The 23,385-nt window shown below is 41.2% G+C and overlaps 1 protein-coding gene across 1 annotated transcript in view; it reads left to right on the forward strand.

Annotated features, from left to right (window-relative positions):
- LOC146625874 (uncharacterized) overlaps positions 1 to 14,816 on the forward strand; it is a 49,201-nt gene extending 34,385 nt beyond the window's left edge. Inside the window, exons 5-6 of the mRNA XM_085363008.1 lie at positions 13,053 to 13,649; positions 14,201 to 14,816. Coding sequence (XP_085219134.1) covers positions 13,053 to 13,649; positions 14,201 to 14,779 — 1,176 coding nt within the window. The 3' untranslated portion in view covers positions 14,780 to 14,816. The remainder of the gene's footprint in view (positions 1 to 13,052; positions 13,650 to 14,200) is intronic.
- The last annotated feature ends 8,569 nt before the right edge of the window (positions 14,817 to 23,385 follow it).

The following is a 23,385-nucleotide window of genomic DNA, read 5'->3' on the forward strand; positions in this document are numbered from 1 at the left end:
AGAGCATCCACAGACCTCAGTGATCTTACAGGAGTGTACCAATTTAGAAGATCAGAAAGGTTGTTTTTTCCTGCCTTGCTTTGTATCATTGTTTGTAGCTCAACCTCACGTGTCTGAATTTATTTGTTTTTTCATTGACACACTGTATTAACACAAGATTCCTGAAATCATACAAAAGACTACCCTAGTAGTATTTTTTTACTGTAAAAACCACAGACATGTTAAATAAATTATTTTATAATTTGAAATGGTAAATGGACTGGTTCTTATATAGTGCTTTTCTACTCTTCTGAGCACTCAAAGCGCTTTACACAACTTGTGCATTCACCCATTCGCACAAGCACATTGTTCTAGTTGCTTTCTAAGTAACATTCACACACATTCATACTCCGATGGATGCATCGGAGAGCAATTTGGGGTTAATATCTTGCCCAAGGATATTTGGCATGCAGACTGGGGAAAGCCAGGAATCGAACCACCAACCTTCCGATCAGTAGATGACCTGCTCTACCACCTGAACTACAGCCACTCACATGCAAACCTACAGCCACCTACAGCCATGCAAATATAAATTGTGTATTTTGAAAACTTATGCACACATTGTGTAAATATATACAATTATTTATCAAAAAATGGAGCCAATACACCAGGGTTTCTTTGTTTTTGCTTTTGTTTTGTTTTTTGGCCACAACTAAGGACCTTACACACCTGCAGCTGATCTGACTTGTCAGGGGAGTAACATAGGAGTGTAGCTTAGAGCTCCTCGACGCTGGATCGTTGAGTTACACTCCAAGTTAGTGTGTGTCTAAGTGTAGTGTCAGGCTGGTCATGTATGCCCGTGGGAGTTAGTGTTTCCCTGTAGGAGGAGCGTGGACGAAAAAGGAAAGCACACACAGGGAGTTCGGGAAGACGAGAGCAGAGAGCACGAATGTTTGGGTGAAGACATGACATGGGAGTCTAGTGAGCTCACAGGGATTTGTGTTCTTGGTATTTGCTCCACTGTATATAAAATGTAGGGGTGCAACGATACACAAAATTCACGGTTCGGTTCGGTTCGATACTTTGGTGTCACGGTTCGATATTTTTTCGATACAAAAAAAATGTTCATGCCTTTTTAATTTGTCATTTATTAAAATTATAAATATATATTTTAACTCAAAAGTACAGTTTTTAAATTTAACCCTAACCCTTGTGCGTGTTTTTTATTTTGACAGCGAATGCGCACCTGCGGACCACTTATGTGCAGCCCTGGTTATTTAGCTCGTCATATTGCAGCCACAGAAATTATTTTGTCCATGAAACCATAAAGCTGCACTTTCTTTTTGCCTTATAGTCTGATTTGTCATAACTTCTCCGTTTTGTGGTAAGCTTTTCTTTGGCTGTCACTTTTTCACCCTGACCTGTCTTATTTGGCTCAGCAGAACTGAAATATATATCTGTCTGTGAAGGTTCTCAGTCATCCAGGTCATCGTAGTCAAATATAAATCCTGCTGCTTTTACACACTCACTCACATAAGCTCAGCGATTCTCTGCGCGATCAACCTCTCACATGTTTAAGCTGCGGGAGATTTCACTTGTCATGTTTGCATAGTAAGCTAACGATTAATAAGACGATGTCAGAGGAATTGGTGCACAAATTATCATCACTCACAGATCAGTGCTGTCGCTCTCTATACACAGTTCGCACAATTGCAAAGTGAAAGCAAAAAAACAAGCGCAAATTCAAACGCGATTTCAATATGTCACATATTGACAGTGGCTCACCGATGCCAATGACATAATTACCCAGCTACATTTCTGAAAGAATGCAAAAGCATTGACATATATTTTTCCTTCCTACAATAGCCCAACGGGCAGGGAAGAGATAGATTTTGGTAGCCCGACTGAAAAAATCGCTAGCCCCAGGACGTCAGGCTAGCGATATTGCAAGCCCTGTATCTGATTGAGGAATCATGCATCTTTGGAAAAGAGAGTTTATTACAGAGAAATGTCTCTTTCCAAAATAAAAGCTATACTATCCGCTTCTTCTGGGCTATATTCTCAGCAGCATAAGGAGAATCATGTGCTAACAGCTGTCTAAATGACTCGGCTAAAGTTAGTAGCATGCTTGTTGTTTTTGTCTTTGCACTAGGATGATGTCGGCGTAAATGTGCAGTCATATTCGTTGTGTTCCCACTAGTGCTTTCAGGTTAATCTCGTTGAAATGACCTTAACGCCACAACACGGCAAATCTCCGTTAACGAGCTACCGCCGGTCGCCCCGTGCATGGGGCTAGACGGCCAACACGTTAACGAGCTAACTGCGCTAACACACTAGTTCCCACCCATGTAATTGAGCATTGCATGGCACATCCAACATACTGTTTTACTTTAGTCCATGACTCGCTTACCTTCAGGGTCATATGTCACATGAAAACCAAAATAATTCCAAACGCCAGATCTGAATGAGGGTGGGGGAGGTGCCCTGCGCTCTTCCTTCTGACTATGCTGTCTGTGTGGAGCACTCAGTGGATCTGCGCTCGACAGTGCAGCCTAGGCGGAGTAGTCGAACGCAGATTCACTGAGCGCTCCACACAGACAGCATCGTCAGAAGGAAAGTTGATAAAATAAATTACAAATGTTGTATTGTTCGATACATATGCGTAACGAACCGAAAGCACTGTATCGAACAGTTCAATATCGATACGAATATCGTTGCACCCCTAATATATATATATATATATATATATATATATATATATATATATATACATAAACGGAGCTATTTTTTCATCCAAAGCAAGGGCGTAGATTTGGTTTTGGCATTGGTGGGGACGGATTTTGATTTAAAAAAAAAGGAGAAATATACTTGCCTACATATGCTATTCTACGTGTTTTTAAACCATTTAAAAATACAGTCATGACAATAAAAGAATATGACTTTAAGGACTTAACAACATTACTTCAGTTATAGGACACCAACATCTCTGAATGACCTGCTGGTTTTTGTCCATAAAACTACTCATCTAAGATTACCACAAAGTAACAGATCTCTTAGCAAAATTATGCAACATTTTAGGCACTCTTGCCCCTATCTGTCAGGGTCCTGGGTCTCTTGACCCAGTGTTTTTAGTTCTTTGTGATTTTTGTATTATTGTACTTGTGTGTGTGATTTATTCTATGTCTGTGAAGGTTCTCAGTCATCCAGGTCATCGTAGTCAAAGGAGCTTGCAAAGAAAAGCGTCTGGACTTCTTTAAGTTGCTTGAAGACGTTTCACCTCTCATCCGTGAAGCTTCTTCAGTTCTGAGGTCAAATGGTGGAGAGTCCCAGATATAAACCTAGTGGGAGGAACCCCCCACAGAGGGACAAAAGGACCCCCTGATGATCCTCTAATCGCCTGAGCCAAGGTGTGAAACTGGGTGTGGGTCCCAATCAGCCAGAGTTTCGGGTGCGTTCATTGTGAAACCTGGCCCCACCTTATCATGTGAATTCCTGAGATCAGATGGCCCAGGATGTGAGTGGGCGTTAAGGCGTCTGGGAAGGGAACTCAAAACTGGATTATAGATGGCAGAGAGTTGGTGTCGTAAACCCCGCCTCTGTTCAAAGATGGTCGCTCACAGTGGACATAGATGGCTTCTTTCACTCCTCTTTCAAACCATCTGTCCTCTCTGTCCAAAATGTGAACATTGGCATCCTCGAAAGAGTGTCCTTTATCCTTAAGATGCAGATGGACTGCTGAGTCTTGTCCTGTGGAGGTGATTTATTCTATGGTTTCTAGTTTTGATCCCTTGCCCTTCATGTCTCTCTGTGTCCCCTCTGTTCTGTGTAAGTCTGTGTCAGCATGTTTGAGTTTCCCTCTGTGTCTTTTGGTTCATCGAGTCCTCTGCCTTACTGGTTATGTCTCTGTGTTTCTTAGTTTCTGTCTCCACCGTGTCAAGTTCGCGTCTCTGTGTCATACTTCCTGTTTTACTTTGAAGGTCCGTGTCTTATGTGAATGTGTTCAGTTTACGCTTCCTTGTCTCGTCAGTTCTTATTTCCCCCAGCTGTGCTCTCCTTCTGTGTCTCATTCCCCTTGTTACTTCCCAGTGTATTTAAACCCTGTGTTTCTCTGAGTCAGTTTTGCGTCGTACCGTCGACAAGCTGTGTTGTTTCCCCTCGGTCTCCCTGCGTCTCGCCGTATGTATTTCCCTGGACCTCCCTGCATCTTGGTTTCTGGTTTGTTTTGTTAGTTTTACCCAGTTTAGCTTCTAGTTTTATGTTCCCAGTGCCATTGTTGTTTGTATTTCCTTTTGGTTTAATAAATACTCACCTGCACCTGAGCTGCCGCATTTTGGGTCCTAATATATTCCACATGTCTGCCACACCGGACGTGACACTATCAAGTCAGTGAGCTGGGATGTTTTACTCTAAACATGAACTACTGTCGCAGCAACAGACATGCACTACTGGTGTCCCACACAACAACTCAATAAGATAAGATAAGATAGAATGTCCACTATGTGAAGCAGCCAAACACATGCCTTCTTCTCTCATTAACTGAGATAAACTGCTGGCATATTTGTTTTACATCTATACTGTCCAGTCTCTCCTGGTGGACATGGCAACACGTTATTCATGGCTACATACAATTTTAGACTGATGTGAGACAAAGCCTAAAACGATGTGCCGGGAGTTTGCTGTTCTCCCTGGTTCAGATATTTGAAGTTTGCACAGCTACATTCTCGCCTGAAATTTTTTTTAAAAGTTTATTTTGCAATCCAGAAAGAGTAATAAGAGAGGCACTGAAATTCGGGATTGTCCGAGAAATCGGGAGGGTTGGCATGTATTGCCTTGCATAGCCTGTAATGTTATTATGATGGACAGATTTTATGAGTGAACTTAACTTTAAATGAATTACAGGTTTCTTTGAAAAATACTAGTGATGGGTCCAGTCAGGGCCGGCCCGTGGCATAGGCTGTATAGGCAAATGCTAAGGGCGCCGTCCATCATTTGTGGCACTGGCGCCACGCCAGTGCCACAAATGTTGAAAAAAAAGAAAAGTTGGTACTATTATTTCTAAATACAAAAAATAATCCCACGTTAATTAAAATGCAAAGTAAAGCTTATTTAATAGAAATATTATTTGTTACAACATTACACTACACTGCTGATGTAGGGGGGCGCCACCTAAAATCTTGCCTAGGGCGCCAGATTGGTTAGGGCCGTTTCTGGGTCCAGCAACACTGACACACCGACGCATGTATCAAGCTCACCTAGCGATGCCTGTATCGATGCGTGCGTCGCTTTAAGAAAAAGTCACGTGATCGACACAGCTGCTGTATCGTTCATTGCCAACGACCCAATCTGTGTTTAAAAGGTACCGCATCTGCATCTGCCAACGGAATGAGTCGCTACCAAAAAAACACAAAATTACTCTCGCAAAGATTAAAAAAATAATAATAATACACATCTCTCTCCATAACAAAATGGAGCCCGAAAGAAAAAGAAATGTTTCTGCTGTGTGGGATCATTTTGATCTTTTAACTGCAAATAAGGTAATAGTTTGTCTGTCTTTGTTTCAGTGTAATCTATCATTCTTCAAGGTTCTTCAAGGTTCTTTATTTGTCACATGCATAGTTATACAAGTATAACATACAGTGAAATGTAGCCTGACACGCTCCTCGACATGTGCAAAAATTGTATATACTATATACATATAGTATATACATATAGTATATACACTGGGTGAATGTGCAGTAGTAGCAGCAAGCAGGTGAATTCTGTACATTAATATGAATAGACATCTGACTATTTTACAGGATAGACAATATAAACATATTTAAAATTAAAGGAATTGAAATGTACATTGTTCCTTGGTTTAGTGTCTGGAAGAGTCCTGTCTCAGTCAATTATAGATGATGTGAGAGGGCGGGTGTGTGTGTTTAGGGCACGGATGGCTTGGGGATAGAAGCTCCTCTTGAGTCTCTCTGTCCTTGCCCGGAAGATGTGGAACCTTCTACCAGATTGCAGAAGTTGGAACAGTTTGTTGCCAGGATGGGACGGGTCCTTCAGTATCTGCGCTGCTCTAGTCCGGCATCTCCTGGTGTAGGTGTCCTATTTTCCATAATAGGAAAAACAGCAATGTGACTTGAAGTGTAAATTATTTATTTCATTTTATGCAGGTTAAATGTCGCATCTGTTCTGCGGAGCTTTCTTACACAAACAAAAGCACCTCCTCAGTGTTTAGGCATTACAGAGCCAAACATGAAAATGAGGAGACAAACACACCGAGGATGAACACTGGTGGGCCTATATAGACACTGAACATCTTTATCATCATTTGTTTTAATTAATATGTGTTTTATTATTTTCATCTAGGAAGACTGTTCTGGACCAGGCAGTCCTGAATTTTATTATAAAGGACTGCCAACCCCTTAGTATTGTGGAGATTGAGTGTAACGTACTGAGGGAATAGGAAGACATATTATCAGAACCTTATCCACCTGGCTTTACAGCTTTTGTGTACCCCAGCTTCATCTGTTCCTGTGAGTTTTCCAAAGCTGGGGAAATGGTGTAAAAAACAAAACAAAAAACGCAATAGACTGAATGCAAATACATTGGATAAACCTAATTTTCTGAATACAAATTTATAATAAACTCTGAGTCAAATGGGTAATATTACATTCACAATACTTTCATTTTAATTTTCACTTAATGTCATTCATAATATGTTTTAAAGATGTCTACAATATTTGTAATATAGATGTAAAATGATTCCATGGAAAGTACAATACCTTACAGTGTATACAGTGTATATAAGTATGACTAGGTCATTGAATCAGTGTCTGTTGTGAGTCTCAAGTCAGTTGCCTGCAATGATATTTAAGGTCCAGCAGGTGCCAGTATGGAGCAAAACAGCAAAACTGTGTCGACACAGCATGGATACAGTTTGTGCTAAAACGCTTCATGAGGCCTCATCTACCCATCATTAAAAAAATACTTTCTTATATCCAGGATCTTTTTGCTGCCATCCTCCTCTCCTCCTCACAGCGCAGGCTTGCCGCTGCTAAAACTAAACAGACCTCCCTGAAAGGCTCAGCCAATCACATTGGCCATATTTGTCACATGACGTAGGACTCCAGTAGAGAACGTAATTTAACTCTTTCTGCACCGCTGGGTGAGTGAAACGAGACGCTGACAGATCGTTTTGTTGTTTTGTTTTTTTTTTTAAATTTCTATCGGTTTTGTTTTTCTTTACTCGAAGAGATCAAATTATTGGTGGGGACATGTCCCTTCCGTCCATCCCAAATCTACGCCCTTGATCCAAAGTGAGTAAAATAGTGAATTTGGATGATAAAACAAACTAAACCACCGTTTGGATCGATATCTGCATCGATCTGCCCACCCTTGTCTCCTGGATCGTAGCTGAGATCAGCGTGAACCACGTGGGTCTCTGCTCCCTGATCTGTTTCCTGTGTTTGGAAAGAATTGCAGCTTCATCGCGGAGTTTCTCTCGGTTTGTGGGCTCATCTAAAGGTAAGCACCGAGCTAACTTTACTGTGAGTTCAGTTCATGTTGAGTTTAGCTCCTGAATGAGGTCTTCTGCTGCTCTCCTCGGTGTCTGTTCACAGTTTATTGTGAACACGTTGAGAGAAGAGTGAGAGAGTGTTTGGAGAAAAACACCAACTAATCATTAGCTCAACATGCTACTGGTGTCAACCCAGCCTCCAGTTTGGGAATTAAAGTCAAGTCAGCCTCCACCATGTTTTGTGTTTCCTTTGTATTCTAAGTATTACGGCAGGATGCGCGGACACCTGATTTCAAAATAGAGACCAGCTTCGACTGAATTAACAGATATGTCAAGAACATAAAAAATATTATTTAGTCTTTAGTCAGCTGCTGTGGATGAACAGGATGGACTCAGGATGTGTCATATACGATCATGGGGCCTCACAACGAGAAACAGGAAACAGATGGAGGTGAGAGAGTGCTGAAACCGTTAGTGAGGAACAAACATCAATACTATAAAAGGAGTTGCAGACAACTGTAACTCACTGGCGCATGTTATGTTATCTGCTTAGGCATGAAGGGGCGTGAACCCTGACATGTAAAACTGTGTATCGAAGTGCTTCCTCTTTGAGATCTACTGGACTACGCTGAGGGTGGTGTCGTGTACATCTCCCACATATGTGCTTAATAAATAATTGTTGTTGACTGGACAAGATCTGAGTAATGTTTTTTTGTTCTCAGCCCAACATCAAAGAATCAGGACAGTACCGTTCACAGAGAGTTGGGGAATGGCTGCACAGAATCAAACTTTTAGGAGTGGTGGAGGTGGTGGGACTGGGGGGCTGAAGCAGTTGAAAGTGTGGGGTGGGGGAGTAACAGGTCTGTCCCTGTTTGTGGAAACCACAGGAGGAGCTGTTCAGGCTGTTGCTGGGTGTGAATTGTTGATGGAGTCTTTAAACTTGTAGTTGCTGTTTTCCAGACTGAAGCAGAGTCGTTAGCTGAAAACTGGTTTTAGAGGTTCATTCAGGACACCTTCTCAGGCTCTTACAGCCTTACCTGTATCATAACAAAGTGTATAAACCCCAATCCACCTTTAACATGGTCCTTCTCCCAAACCTTCAAATAGGACTTTCTGGCCCTGTCATAGTAAAGGGCTGCTTAGAATATTAGAGCCAATGTCACAAAGTTCCTCCTGAAGTATAAGTGAGTGAGAGAGTTTCCTCACTTTGCAGCACAACACGTCTCACAAGATTTCTACAAGCAATCAGAGTGAAATTTGTACTTTGTGTTGTCAGATGAACATATGAGACACTTTGACTCTTCAGTGCAGTGTGGAGCCTAACAAAGATCTGTTTTGTGTCCCAGCTGATCAGCAGGAGGAGAAGAGTCTGACGGAGCAGCAGAGGAACATTTTCAGCCATCTGGACTCAGCTGAGTCACTACAGAGGAAACAATGAGCTCAACACAGGAGGTGAGGAAAATATCACAGTTTCACCAAATAATCAGTCACGTCTAAAACTCTCATCCTCCCAACCTGTTATATGACTGTGTTGTATATTATGTTGTTTTTTACAGACCACAGCACATGTTAAAATAAGGAAGGTTTATTCATCAACATTATTAATAATCAAATGGACATTTGTCAGAGTTTTACCCCTGATACTGCTGGATAAACAGAAACTCACTCAGGAACGAGGTCACACAGAGCTCAAGTTTTCACTCGCGAGGGGGAAGCAGTTGTCTCCAACCCACTTCAACTTGCTTTCCCCCTGCAGGTTGTTTTTATTGGTTACACACATGAAGCATAAAGCTTGTTGCTGTATTACCTATGAGAAACTACTATAACTGGTTACGAAGTGATTGTGCTGTGCAAGTGTGATTATACATTGTGTGTGGTTATATGATGAGAGTGCAGCTCTCCCAGATTGTTGTTGGTAGAATCTGTTCTTCTCAAGGCTGCTTGTTCCCCTTATCAATGTCATGCATGTAGTCATATGCGTAGGTTACCTAGATAGCAAACAGAAGCATTCTAGCTTTCTAAATGGCATTGTGTAGCTTTTTAAAGGGCAACCTACAACACATACATTAAACCTAACAGTTTTTTCATGACCCCAAAAAATACACGTTCAAAGCACCACAACAGCAGCCCGATATCAGACAGAAGCTCTCAGCTGAGCTCTGTAGAGTGGGCAATTATAATGAAGCTCTATATTATAATTTGTAGATTCAAGCTGCTCTTCACATTTTTGGCCAGCAGATGTCACCAAAGAGGACTGTGTTGAAAAGCTTTGAGTAATGAACCTTTTTCAATACAAGCTTCAGTGTTTCAGAAAGCTTCATTTGGCCATCACTGATATAAATAATATTATAGAAATGATCAGAGGAGGCAAAAGTACATTTACTCTATACTTAAGTAGAAGTACAGATATTAGTGTTATAAATACTTCAGTAAAAGTATTCATTCACCTTCTTTATTTAAGTACCAGTGAAAAAGTACAGGCTCTGAAATGTAATCAGAGTAAACAAGTAAAAGTAGCTCCTTGAAGAACATTTTAACCACATGTTTTTATCCAAAGTTAACTGAACCTTGTGCTTTGTTAATGTAATAATAAAATAAGATTAGTAAATGAAGTAAAAACTATTTATTTCTAATAAAGGTTCTCTGTTTGAATCAGGTGTGAATGTGCGAGTGAATGGTTGTCTGTCCCTGTGTGTTGGCCCTGCGACAGACTGGCGACCTGTCCAGGGTGTACCCCGCCTCTCGCCCTATGACAGCTGGGATAGGCTCCAGCGCCCCCCGCGACCCTGAAAAGGATAAGCGGAAGCGAATGGATGGATGGATGTTTGAATCAGTTAATTAGAAAATGAAGGAAAATAAAACATGTGTGTATTTTCTGTTGCCTACATTGTAGAGGGTGACTTTGCCTCTAAACAGGAACATGAGCAGGGAAGAGGTTAAAGTGGGATTGAGCAGGTGGGAACCCTAAAATCAGCTGTAGTGGCTCAGCGTGGGGAAAAGAATCACAGCTCACAATAATTTCTGTTGAGAGCTCCAGTAGATTTTCTTCAAGTACAGGCTGTGATCAGCTGACCTGCTGCTCTCTGTGGATGTACACAACTGAATTCAACCAGATGTCAGCAGATGTTTCATGAGCTGTCCTGGCTGATTTCCATCCTCTACACTGACAGTACACTGTCTTTATATTAGACACTATACTGTTGGTATGAAGGTGGAACTCAGTGAATGAATGTCAGCATCATGAGCTTCAGTTTAAATGAATCTCTGCTACACTTGATGTAATCTAACTGTGACATGAGCACCACAGTCACTGTGCACCAGTCACACACTGTTCTTTACTTTAAATCCATCACAGTTCAGCAAACGAACCTGTTTATCCTGCACTAACCTGCAGAGGATCTTCATGCAGTCTTTAAATAACACTCTGCTTCAGATTGTTTTGCAGCATGTTTCATAATCTGAAAAAACACAATGTCACATGTACAGACCCAATATCTGATTTCAACACATGAGGACTTACATGTAAGCTTTAATGTCCAGTTGATCAAATCCGACTGAGCAGTCCTTCCCTTTGAGGAATTATGGATTTGATCAACTGGTCTGTGAATGCAATTGACACCCCTTCTCAACAAGAAGTCTGGGCTCGGGTGAGCCTGAGTGCTTAAGATATCTACCTATTCGGAACCATGATAACAGGGTTCTTGCTGATCGGAGCTGGCTTGGCCCTGGCTTATCGCAGAATTACGGAAGTGGAACTGACTGTTCAAACCCCCACAAGGCTGCCCGCTGGGATTGAAATGATGGGACGAGGCGTGAGTTTCTCAAAATGGGCTCATTGAGTGCAGCACGGAGAAGATCTTGGAGAACGCATGGCTGCCGTGAATACTCAGAACAAGACCTCTGAGTGAAAAACTGGATTACATCTGGAGGGGCTAGCTCCAATAACACCTTTGAGCGCAAATTGGATCAAATCTTGGGAAGTGCACTGCGGTCGTGAGTTCTCAGAACCTGCTCTTTGACCACAAGAATGACAACATCACGGAGCGTAAGTTTGGATAACATCATGGAGAAGCTCACGGCTCTCCAACGGGAGATTGAGAGACCAGCGTTGGAACAGCTTTGAAATACATATGAGTTGTTCGCACTAAAGTAAAAACCATCATCACTTCATGCGGCTACCCCTTCGGCGCCAGCTGCGGCCTCAAGGCTGGAGCCGAACAAAACACCCTGATAACGACTGTGTTTAGTCTGTTCCTTCCCATTCCATGCAAGGCCACCTGGGTTGGCTGGAAGACTGTTTACTTAGCCTGATAGGGCGGAGGACACTGTCTCAGCTGAACTCTGGACACGCGCACACACATACACTTACACTGATAAGCACACACTCATCCCCCTCCCTTTCCAAACGCCTTCGATGCTTGTTTCCTGTTTCCTGCTTCCTGGGGGGGAACACGGCGGGTCTGTGTGCTGGAATGGTAGCGCTGTGCAGGGCGGCTGCTGTGTTCGCTTCGGATTACTCCTCACTCCTCACCCAATCCTGTGGCTTGTCATGTCTTTCACAAAGTTGTGCTGTGGACATTTATGTGCTTTTTGTACAGAGAAGTTTTTTGTTTCCTGTTCTCATGCTGTCCTACCATGGAAGCACAGCACGAGTAGAGGTCTCTTTTTTTCCTCTTGTACTTTCCCATTGTAGTGTACATTTAAGTGTTTTTCTGTAACGCTACCGATCTCCAACTTGTATCCCCATGTAATGTCTGTGTTGTGTGTGTAAGGTCGGGGGGGGTCCCATTTCACTGCAAGGCAACCTGCATGTGGTGAATAAAGCTTTGATTGATTGATTAAATCTAACCTCTCTTCTTCCTCTCCTGTCCTGTGTGTCTTATCTTTCTCCATCTCTGAGTGAAGTTAGCTCTCTTCCTTTTCTCTCCCTGTGATGTACAGCAGCTGGACCTTTAGCCAGCAACACACTGTGAGACAAACTGCACACAAACAGTTTGTGTGTTTGCTGATGTTTGTTGATAGAAACGCTGCATTTGAAATTACCTGTTTGTTCAGGTGCTGTGCAAAAAAGAAAGAAGAACAACGTCTCACTTTAACTCCTGACTATGACTCACAGTTTTGCCTCTTTCATCTCTTTTTATGTTTCACACCCTGGTGATTAGTACACGATCAGGATTGTCTTTCATGTGTTACTTTTCAGGCTCAAATCAGTTTGATGCCCTTAGTGATGAAATAACTCCCCTCAAATTCCTCAAACCAAAAGTAAAAAGTCTGTTTTGAAAATGTAATGAGTAGAAAGTCCTTTTTTTAATGTGGGGAGTAAAAGTAAGGAAAATAAGGAAAAATGATTTTAGAGTGTTTGAACAGTCATGAATTATTTTTAACACCAGGTTGGATGTAATGTGTTAGAACTACCAGCAGGTGGGGATAAGAGACCTTTAAGGTGTTTGGTGCCACACTCCACCTTCAGGTTTAAAACTAGTGTTAATGGAGGGAGTTTGAAGGTTGAGTTTGTTCCACGACTGCATTTCACTCACTGCCTCTGTTTGTATCTCTGTCACTGCAGGACCAACATGGAGCGAGAAGTCAGCACTCTCAGGAGGCCGACAAACCTCACAGAAGAAAGAGAGAGAAAACATACACCTGTGACGAGTGTGGGAAGGATTTTACTGGGAAGGGTTCACTAAAACATCATCAGGTCATCCACACTGGAGAGAGACCGTACAGCTGTGACTTGTGTGGAAAGACTTTTTCCTGGAAGGATGCTCTGAAACAGCACCAAGTCATCCACAGTGGAGTTAAAGCGTACAGCTGTGATCAGTGTGGCAGAGCTTTTACTCACAGTAGCAGCTTACAGAGGCATCTAGTTACCCACTCTGGAATTAAGGCATACAGCTGTGACATTTGTGGGAAAACCTTCAGTCAGATAGGGTACCGAAATATACACCTACGCATTCACACCGGACATGATGTGTACTGCTGTGAAAAGTGTGGCAAACAGTTTACAACCAACACGCAGTTCCAACAACACATGTTTACCCACACTGAGGAGAGACCTTATAAATGTGACCTGTGTGAGAAGACTTTTAAATCTCCACATGACCTGAGACTACACCAAAAGATCCACACCAGAAAGAGACTCTACAAGTGCAGTTACTGTGAGGTATGTATTTATATTTTTATCTTGTCATTTTAGCCTGACTGTTTGGAACAACTCTGCTCATTAAACTGTCTTAGCTAGGGTTGGGTTTTGATAATCGATTACCGATTAAAATCAAGTCTGGCATGGATAACGTGATATCGATTCATTAAAATCCTGAATCGATTTTTTATTATAATTTTATTTTTTCCCGAAACGCCCGAATCTCTGGTAAAACCTCATACAATTTCGACAACCACCAAACAGTAAATGAGAGCAGGAACACGGATTCTGCACAAAGACGTAAACACAAAGCGCCGACTCGCAGATCAGAATCAGTGAGATGTCGCCTTTCTCACCTGACGGCACGGACATGGTCGGGGCTGAAAGCTTGCAGCTCACTGATTCTGATGTTTCGGCAATTCTACTGCATGAAAAAGCAGCTCTGAGTGATTATTCAGATTTTCATTTCAGTTATGATTTTTGTTTGTTTTTTATTTGCTCTTTATTTCAGGCGACGTTCAGGATAAAAATGTTGAAGGACTGACTTACACTGTCGTTGTGTCTTTGTTTAGAAGCAGAGCGACACAGATGGATCCAGTTCTCAACCCTGTCATCACTGTGGTGGTGGGAAAGACTTTCATTGTGACCTTTGTCACAAAGCTTTCAGTCGGCAAGAAACCCTGAAAATACATCAACGTAAACACACTGGAGACAAACTGAAATACTGCAATGAATGTGGGAGAAGCTTCAGCACATCAAATGGATTAAAACGACATGAACTCATTCACAGCGGGACAAAAAAGCACATCTGTGATCAGTGTGGGTCATCTTTCATTGCTGCAGGTGGGCTTAAAACACACAAACGAGTCCACACAGGAGAGAAACCATACAAGTGCAGACACTGTGACCAAAGCTTCTCACAATCAGCTAATCGTAACTATCATGAACGTACACACATGGAAGGAAACTACAGCTGTGACCAGTGTGACAAGAGCTTCAGGAATCTCAGTTCATACTCCAGACACAAACGATCCCACGTTACTAATAAACTGTTTCACTGTTACCAATGTGCCCAAACATTCACTAAATTATCTGCTCTGTGCAAACATCAGTGTCATCACTCGGGGCTGGAATCACTCCCATCACAGTAAATCTGAAGAGACAGAAAGATCCTCTTCTGCTTTCAGGGTCAGACTCAAAACTCTTGAGATCAGGCTCCACAGAGTTCAGAGTGAATCTCCTGTAAAGATCTGATGAGGCAACTATGAATGAAAATGGTTCTCTAGTCTCATTTTAAGCTTTCTAAACTGTTCTGCTTCAGTGTTCATGTCGAGTGGTTCGCTTTGTTCCAGCAGTTGGATGAAGAATTTTGAGCTGTGATTTCATTTCCTGTATTTCAGAGTAAAGGCTGAAGTGACAAATGGAAACATGTTTACAGTCAGTCAGATGAACTGTTTTCAGTGGCACAGATGGAGGTTTATCAGAGGAGGAGACTTGGCTGTTCTCCACTCACACTGAACAGGGTTCCTGCAGCTTATTAAAAATCTGACCTGTAAGTTATGAAAAATTTCCTTGTAACACTGAGTTACAGTAGGGGGCTGCTCCGTAATCCAGTTCAATAACACATCTCCTGACATTAAACATAAGCTTATTTAATAATGTGGATCTCTTTTTGTCCAGATTTTTATTCAGAGGCAGCAACTGTGGTAAGAATTGACCCGGATCTTTACAGATCTTACAGTTTAGTATCAAGTTCATTTCCTTGTTGATGCAGAGCCAGAATTTAGATATTTTTAGACAATTCCATAAAAGATGCAATTAAGTTCCATCTGCTGTTCTATATTTGAGAAGAAAAGGTTGAAAGATCTTTAAAATCTTTTATTTTTCCTTAAACTTGCTGTAGGTATTAAAACTTATGATTTTGTGTTTAAGATGTCGAAACAATTAATTTTGGAAATTGATTTTTTAAAGTTGTGGTTTCATTTGCTCAGAGTTCATCAATGTTTTCCTGATACAAGGTGGGATGGATCCATGCTTTTATGCTGTTTAAGACAAATTCTGAAAGCTGAACGTTGCAGAGATTGAGACCCATTAGACCAGGCAGCATTTTTCAATCTTCTATTGTCCTAAGCTGTGGCCTCAGTTTCACTGGAAGTTGAACCCAAGTACGGTGTTCAGCTGTGGACTGGTCCATGGACCCGCCTGTCCTCCAGGAACACAGGTACACATCCTGGACAGGGAGGAACGCCTGTTTGAGACCAGAGTCAAGGAGACCATTTACATGACAAGGGAAAGACTCTGAATCAAGGAGGGGGCTTAAAGGTGCATTTATTTCCTTTGCAACGTCCATTTAAATTTCCATTTAAACACAGACAACAAGTAACTAGACTAAGCACAGTAGGAAATGGTTTGCCCCTTCTCATCAGCAACACCTGGACAGAATTACCCTTGACCTTAAATAACCCCGTACCTACCTCTGTTATAACCAGCAAGGTGTTCAAATAGCGCACCACTTCAGTTTTTTTATTATATGATGACTTCTGCATTATTAAGTGATAAGAACAAGTAGTCTGATGTCCTGTAATCATGATGACGCTAAAATTGGAGATACAATAGAAGATACAATAAATAAAATAATTTTTTGTACAAAGTATCAGTATCGGTTCAGTATCATCGATACCAGCCTGAATTTTACTTGGTATCGAATCAGAAATGAAATCAGTGGTATCCCACATTACTAGTCATGATACATCTTTACAATATGCATAAGAGGGCAAACCATGTTTCATTTATAGGCAAGGCAAGTTTATTTATATAGCACAATTCCACAACAAGGTCATTCAAAGTGCTTTACAGAGACATTCAAAAACAAAAACAAATAAAAAGCACGATTTAAAATTGATTAAAAAACAGTCGATAAAATCAGTAGTTAAAATGTAAGTTTTGAAATTTAAGCTTAAAAGTGTGGATTTGGTGCTTTATTCAAATGCAGCTGAGAACAGGTGAGTCTTCAACCTGGATTTAAATAAACTGAGTGTTTCAGCTGATCTGAGGCTTTCTGGGAGTTTGTTCCAGATATAAGGAGCATAAAAGCTGAATGCAGCTTCTCCGTGTCTGGTTCTGACTCTGAGAACTGATTTAAAGAAAAATGGATCCAGATGACCTGAGGGATCTGGAAGGGTCATACTGGGTCACTGATGTATTTTGGTACTAAACCATTCAGAGCGTTATAGACCAGCATCAGGACTTTAAAGTCTATCCTCTGACGGACAGGCAGCCAGTGTAAGGACCTCAGAGCTGGACTGATGTGGTCCACTTTTTTGGTCTTAGTGAGGACTCGAGCAGCAGAGTTCTGAATGAGCTGTAGTTGTCTGACTGATTTTTTAGGTAGACCTGTAAAGATGCTGTTACAGTAGTCAAGCCTACTAAAGATGAATGCATGGACTAGTTTTTCCAGGTCCTATTGAGACATCAGATCTTTTATCCTTGAAATATTCTTGAGGTGATAGTAAGCTGATTTTGTTATTGTCTTAATGTGTTTTTCTAAGTGTAGGGCTGCATCCATCACTACACCCAAATTTCTCGCCTGGTTGGTGGTTTTTAGGTGTATAGATTGAAGTTCTCTGGTGACCTGTAATCGTTTTTCTTTGGCACCAAAGACTATTACTTCAGTTTTGTTTCTGTTTAGCTGGAGAAAATTGTGGCACAACCAGTCATTAATTTCCTCAATGCATTTACCAAGAGCCTGTACAGGGCCTATAAAGCACAACAAAATAAACTGTCATAGCTATGCAGATGACAGTTTATTTTGTTGTGCTTTATAATCTGTGCCAGTGGGAGCATGTAAATGTTAAACAGAAGGGGTCCCAAGATGGAACCTTGGGGAACTCCACATGTGATACTTGTCTGCTCAGATGTGAAGTTACCTATTGATACAAAGTATTTCCTGTTTTCTAAGTATGTTTTGAACCAGTTTAGTACAGTTCCTGAAAGACCTGTCCAGTTCTCCAGTCATTTGAGTAATATGTTGTGGTCAACTGTATCAAATGCTGAACTGAGATCCAGTAAAACTAAGACTGACATTTTTCCACTGTCTGTGTTCAGACATATGTCATTGAACACTTTGGTCAGAGCAGTTTCAGTGCTGTGGTTCTGTCTAAAACCTGACTGGAAGGCATCATAGCAGTTATTCTGTTTTAAGAAGTAATTGAGCTGTTGAGAAACTGCTTTTCAATGATCTTACTTAAAAATGGGAGATTTGAGATCGGCCTGTAGTTGTTCATTTGTGTCTTGTCAAGATTGTCCTTTTTTAGTATAGGTTTGATTACAGCAGTTTTTAGTGGTTCTGGAAACACACCTGATAATAAAGAAAAGTTGACGATCTGTAACAGGTCTGACTCTAAAGTCTTTGAGACCTTTTTGAAAAAACCTGTTGGCAGGACATCTAAACAGCAGGAGGAGGAGTTCAGTTGACCTAAGATGTCCTCCAGGTCTTTGCTGTTAATCGGGTGAAACTGTTTCATGGTGTTTAAACAGTTTTTCGGTGGACACAGTACATATCCTGAATCTGCTGTTGATGTACCAATTGCTTGTCTAATCTTTTGGATTTTTTCTGTGAAGAATTTGGCAAAGTCATTGCAGGTCATGGTCGAATGAAGTTCAGCTGCCACTGACACAGGAGGGTTTGTTAGCCTGTCAACTGTAGAAAAAAACATCATTCTATACATCATTCTACCAGTAATCTAGTTCATCAGTTTGTAGCTTCACAAAACAAAACTAAAAGGAATTTTTGCCACAGGTTTTTCAATGAATTTTGTTAATTTTGTTTCCAGATAAGAGAGGCCAGACCTTTCTTATCCTCTGTGTTTAATCTGGACCTTGGGACAGCTAAGAGCATCTGATCCACAGACTTCAGTGATCTTACAGGAGCGAACCAATTTAAAAGATCAGAAAGGTTTGAGGGTGCTAACCCATGCAACGCCTTAAAAACACATAATAAAACGTTAAAATTAATTCAAAACCTAGCTGGCAGCCACTGTAAGGATGCCAGTACGGGAGATATGTAGTCTTGGTTGCATAAAATAAGATAACCTTTATTAATCCTTCGTGTGGGAAATTTTTGTTACAGCAATGGACAGTGCAAAGTTGCATAGAAAATTTTGAGAAAAAACACTGGAATAATACAGTGGGGCAAAAAAGTATTTAGTCAGCCACCGATTGTGCAAGTTCCCCCACTTAAAGTGATGACAGAGGTCAGTAATTTGCACCAGATGTACACTTCAACTGTGAGAGACAGAATGTGAAAAAAAAATCCATGAATCCACATGGTAGGATTTGTAAAGAATTTATTTGTAAATCAGGGTGGAAAATAAGTATTTGGTCAATAACAAAAATACAACTCAATACTTTGTAACATAACCTTTGTTGGCAATAACAGAGGTCAAACGTTTACTATAGGTCTTTACCAGGTTTGCACACACAGTAGATGGTATTTTGGCCCATTCCTCCATGCAGATCTTCTCGAGAGCAGTGATGTTTTGGGGCTGTCGCCGAGCAACACGGACTTTCAACTCCCGCCACAGATTTTCTATGGGGTTGAGGTCTGGAGACTGGCTAGGCCACTCCAGGACTTTCAAATGCTTCTTACGGAGCCACTCCTTTGTTGCCCAGGCGGTGTGTTTTGGATCATTGTCATGTTGGAAGACCCAGCCTCATTTCATCTTCAAAGTTCTCACTGATGGAAGGAGGTTTTGGCTCAAAATCTCACGATACATGGCCCCATTCATTCTGTCCTTAACACGGATCAGAATAGAATGAAATAAAATACTACATACAATCGAATAAAATAGACTACAAATGCTATATAGAATTGAGTATAATACAACGATGCCAGAAAGAGTATTGCACATGTGTGGATGTGTGTGCTTAGTCAGTTGAAGTCTTTCTTGTGCTGTGGAGTCTGATGGCAGTGGGGAGGAAAGACCTGCGAAATCTCTCCGTCCCACATCATAGGTGCCGCAGCCACTGAAGGAGCTGCTCAGAGCTGTCAGAGTCTCCTGCATGGGGTGGGAGATGTTGTCCAACAGGGATGACAGCTTAGCCACCATTCTCCTGTCACTCACCACCTCTAGGTCCAGAGGGCATCCTAGAACAGAACTGAAAGTAGAGATAGTGTCTGTCTCCCAAATCCAACCTGGAAGCTGGTTCCACAGAAGAGGGACCTGAAAACTGAAGGCTCTCCCTCCCATTCTACTTTTAAATACTCTAGGAACAACAAGTAAGCCTGCAGTGCGAGAGCGAAGTGCTCTAATAAGGTGATATGGTACTACAAGGTCATTAAGATAAGATGGAGCCTGATTATTTAAGACCTTGTATGTGAGGAGCAGAATTTTGAATTCATGCCAGTATATGACATCCCCTCATCTCATCTATCACTCTCCACTTGGTGTCCATCTGAGAACAAGGCACAACTTGCTATTGCAATAAACTATTATGTAATTATCCACACCTAACAACTCCTGCACTTAATCTATAATAAAAATTGTGACAGCAGCAAAACATTCCAGTTGTGCTTATTATTATTCTTATACTGGAATACCTCTCCAACAACTGGTCCATGTGTTAATGTTACCTGTGCTCTTTGTAATCCAGCTGCTGAGGAATCCTCTGCCTTTAGTAGCCTCACACAGCTCTGTTTCCTCCCCATGTCCTTACCAGCCATGTCTGGACAATGTTATATCATGAATAATAATTTTAAAAATCTATATACATAAAACACACACAGTGACATTTTAGACCTTCTTCAGAATACTGGATATACTTTGGGCATCATGGTGCTGATCCAGAATCCTTCCCTTATTATTTATTACTAGAGCTACAATAATAAGGCAATGAGGGGGGGAAAGTAATAAATATGAAATATTGTATTCATGATGTATTCGTTTCACTATTCACTCTGTGCAGGCAGAAAGCTTATTACATGTTTAAACTGTAGAGATACAATCATTTTACTGCTGTAAAATCAGCATTTTGTCTTATTTAAAATATAAATCTAATATGATCTGCTTCTTAATGTATGTTCTTTAAAATACAGCGTGTGATTTTTAAATATTAATTATATATAATATTAATTATAATCATCCATAATTATGTGGACATGAATATTAGATAGCTTTTAGTGAAATACAAGCCCTCGCGGAAAGGCAGGAGAAGCCCTGTAACTTACTTTAAAACTAAATATGTTCCATAAAACGCTGACAGAGCTACAGACCCATGACAGCCTTACCCAGTTAGCCAGCAGCTACGACCAGCACTACTTGTACAGTTAATAAAAGGACAGGTAATGTGTGTCGCGCTGTTGCACACACAGCACGCTCAATTGTTTCAATTCGTCAGTTGCCACAAGACAACTTACCAACGTGTACGTAATAAGCTAATACTGTGTGCTGTAGACTACAGTGTGCACTGTACACCTACTTACTGGTTTTGTCGCATCAGTCTGTGGCTACGTCCACACGTATACGGGTATTTTTGAAAACGGAGATTTTCCATTTTCGTTTTAAAAAATAATCCCGTCCAGACGTAAAGGCAGAAATGAAGGAAAACGCTGCTATGAACATGCCAAAGCAACAGTGCAAAAATATTCCTAACCGTGCAGAAATGTTGGCCAATCAGAAGTCTGGAAGCCTCAGTGGGAAAAAGTAAACAAAGCTGGGGCATAGAAGCAGAACCGAGTCGTATGTGTGGAGGGACAGTAACTGTGTGTATATGTAAGCATTTAAACACTGCAGAGAGCACAATTAACAGTAATAGTATTGTAGAAATTCATTTCACCGAAACAATAACGTGGCGCACACTGTGACATCAAAAAAGGCGCACATCTTTGACGCTGCATTTTCTCCGTTTTTCTCGTCCACACGTAAATGCAAAAACTGAGTTTTCAAAAATATCCACTCTGGCCGGAGTTTTTAAAAATCTCCGTTTTCAGTGACCAAAAACGCCGTTTTCGTGTGGACGAAAGGTGCAAACACATAGAAAAATCTGCATTTTCAAAAATACCCATTGGTTAATGGCGATCATGTGACTGATGCAAGTCATTTCCTTTTATTTAGCAAAAACTAGGATTGATAGTTAAATATTATTTTTGAGGGGCACAGACAGGACTCCACAAGTACACACACATAAAAAAAATGCCTCAACAAACGGGCACTTTGGGCTCCCATCAGGAAAGGGACGGGTGCTCAAGCCCCTTCCGCCCCACACCCAACCAATCCTTGAAATCTGTGGAAAAGTAGGACACGTTCGTCACCACATTTGGAGGACTCTTCGACTTTGAAAAGCCTTCATCGCATCACTGTGACATAATTGCCTACAAATGCGGCATTTGAAGTATCAATCCCCTGAATTTGGACACAGTCTTCCTCTCCTGGTGCATGCTCACTTTTTTTTCGTGGTTTGCAAATAAGGAGGTGGGGCATTGCCGCCACTAACTAGTGTGGACCAGAATTCACTCTTGCCTGTGTGTGCGCGTACCCGTGTGTATGTGTGTGCACGTGAGTGAGTGTGCATGTGGGTGCGTAACAGTTAAAGCACTGTGTGTGTGTGTCTCTGTGACTTCCTGCCGGTCAAAAGTAATCTCCTCACCAAGCTACATCAGATTACTTTAGACAACACACAAAACAGAGTTAACATATTACAAACACTGAGACCCCCACTCTGCATCCACTGGGCCAGTGGCCTCTTGTTGTCTTACATTTACAGATAAGCATGTGGAGAGTCTCCTTCAAACCTACTTCTAACTTATAACAATTATGAGTTTTTATTAAAGGTACAAGCATCAGCATCAGCAACCCCACACTGTAGCTTCCTGCCTCCATTTATGACAGCAGACCCCCAGTGTCCATAAATTCCTTTCTCTCTAAACAATTACACACTCTCAGGCTACAGCTAAGCCAAACTAAAACACAGACAAATCCTTCCTTATTCCTATAATCTAAACAAGTTTAACACATCATATTATAATAATTTTTTTCTTGTACTCACTCTTAACAAATAATAAAAAATAGATGTTAAAAAAAAAACAACCAGACAGAAAGATGATAAATTCCCCTCTTGCCCATGCAGGTGGTTTATCATTCAAGCTCAGGTCCTCTAACAGAGGCCTGGGGGCTTGAGGGTCCTGTGCATCCTAGCTGTTCCTAGGACTGCGCTCAAATCTCCAATGTTGTTCCTGGGATAAGCTGGAGCCAAATATTCTGATGTCACAGTAGATTTCACATTACACGAAAAGAAGAACAAGAATAGGGAATTTAATTTAAACTTACATACAGTACAGACTTACATTGATCAGTATTATAATTATGTACAAATATATACAGGTGCATCAAAGAATACAGCCAGTCAAACCGGGGTAGCATTTGTGGTCCCTGAAAAGGATCAATGGTGGACCGTCAGTACACACTGGAGAAATGCTTCCAGTACTGTCAGCTGTTCAGTGGGTAGAAGACATGTGACCGTTACAATCAGGCATTTGTTCAGACTGAAGCTCTTCATTGGCCAGTTTACAGTGTAGCCACTCAGAAAGTAGAGCAGATGTACTAACAGAGGTTCAGCAAACATTTAACGAAATACACATGATGGGACTTATAGTTGGCTTTTTATGGATTCCAGCTCACTATGGAGTCAGAGGAAATGAAACGACAGAGTTGTGAAGAAAGCCACAAAACATGGGTTAACTGAACTGGCTATTAACTTCTGT

This window comes from Diplotaxodon limnothrissa, linkage group LG9 (assembly GCF_057381915.1).
Source record: "Diplotaxodon limnothrissa isolate DT_005_m linkage group LG9, D_limnothrissa_male_GT1.1, whole genome shotgun sequence".
Classification (NCBI taxonomy): Eukaryota; Metazoa; Chordata; class Actinopteri; order Cichliformes; family Cichlidae; genus Diplotaxodon; species Diplotaxodon limnothrissa.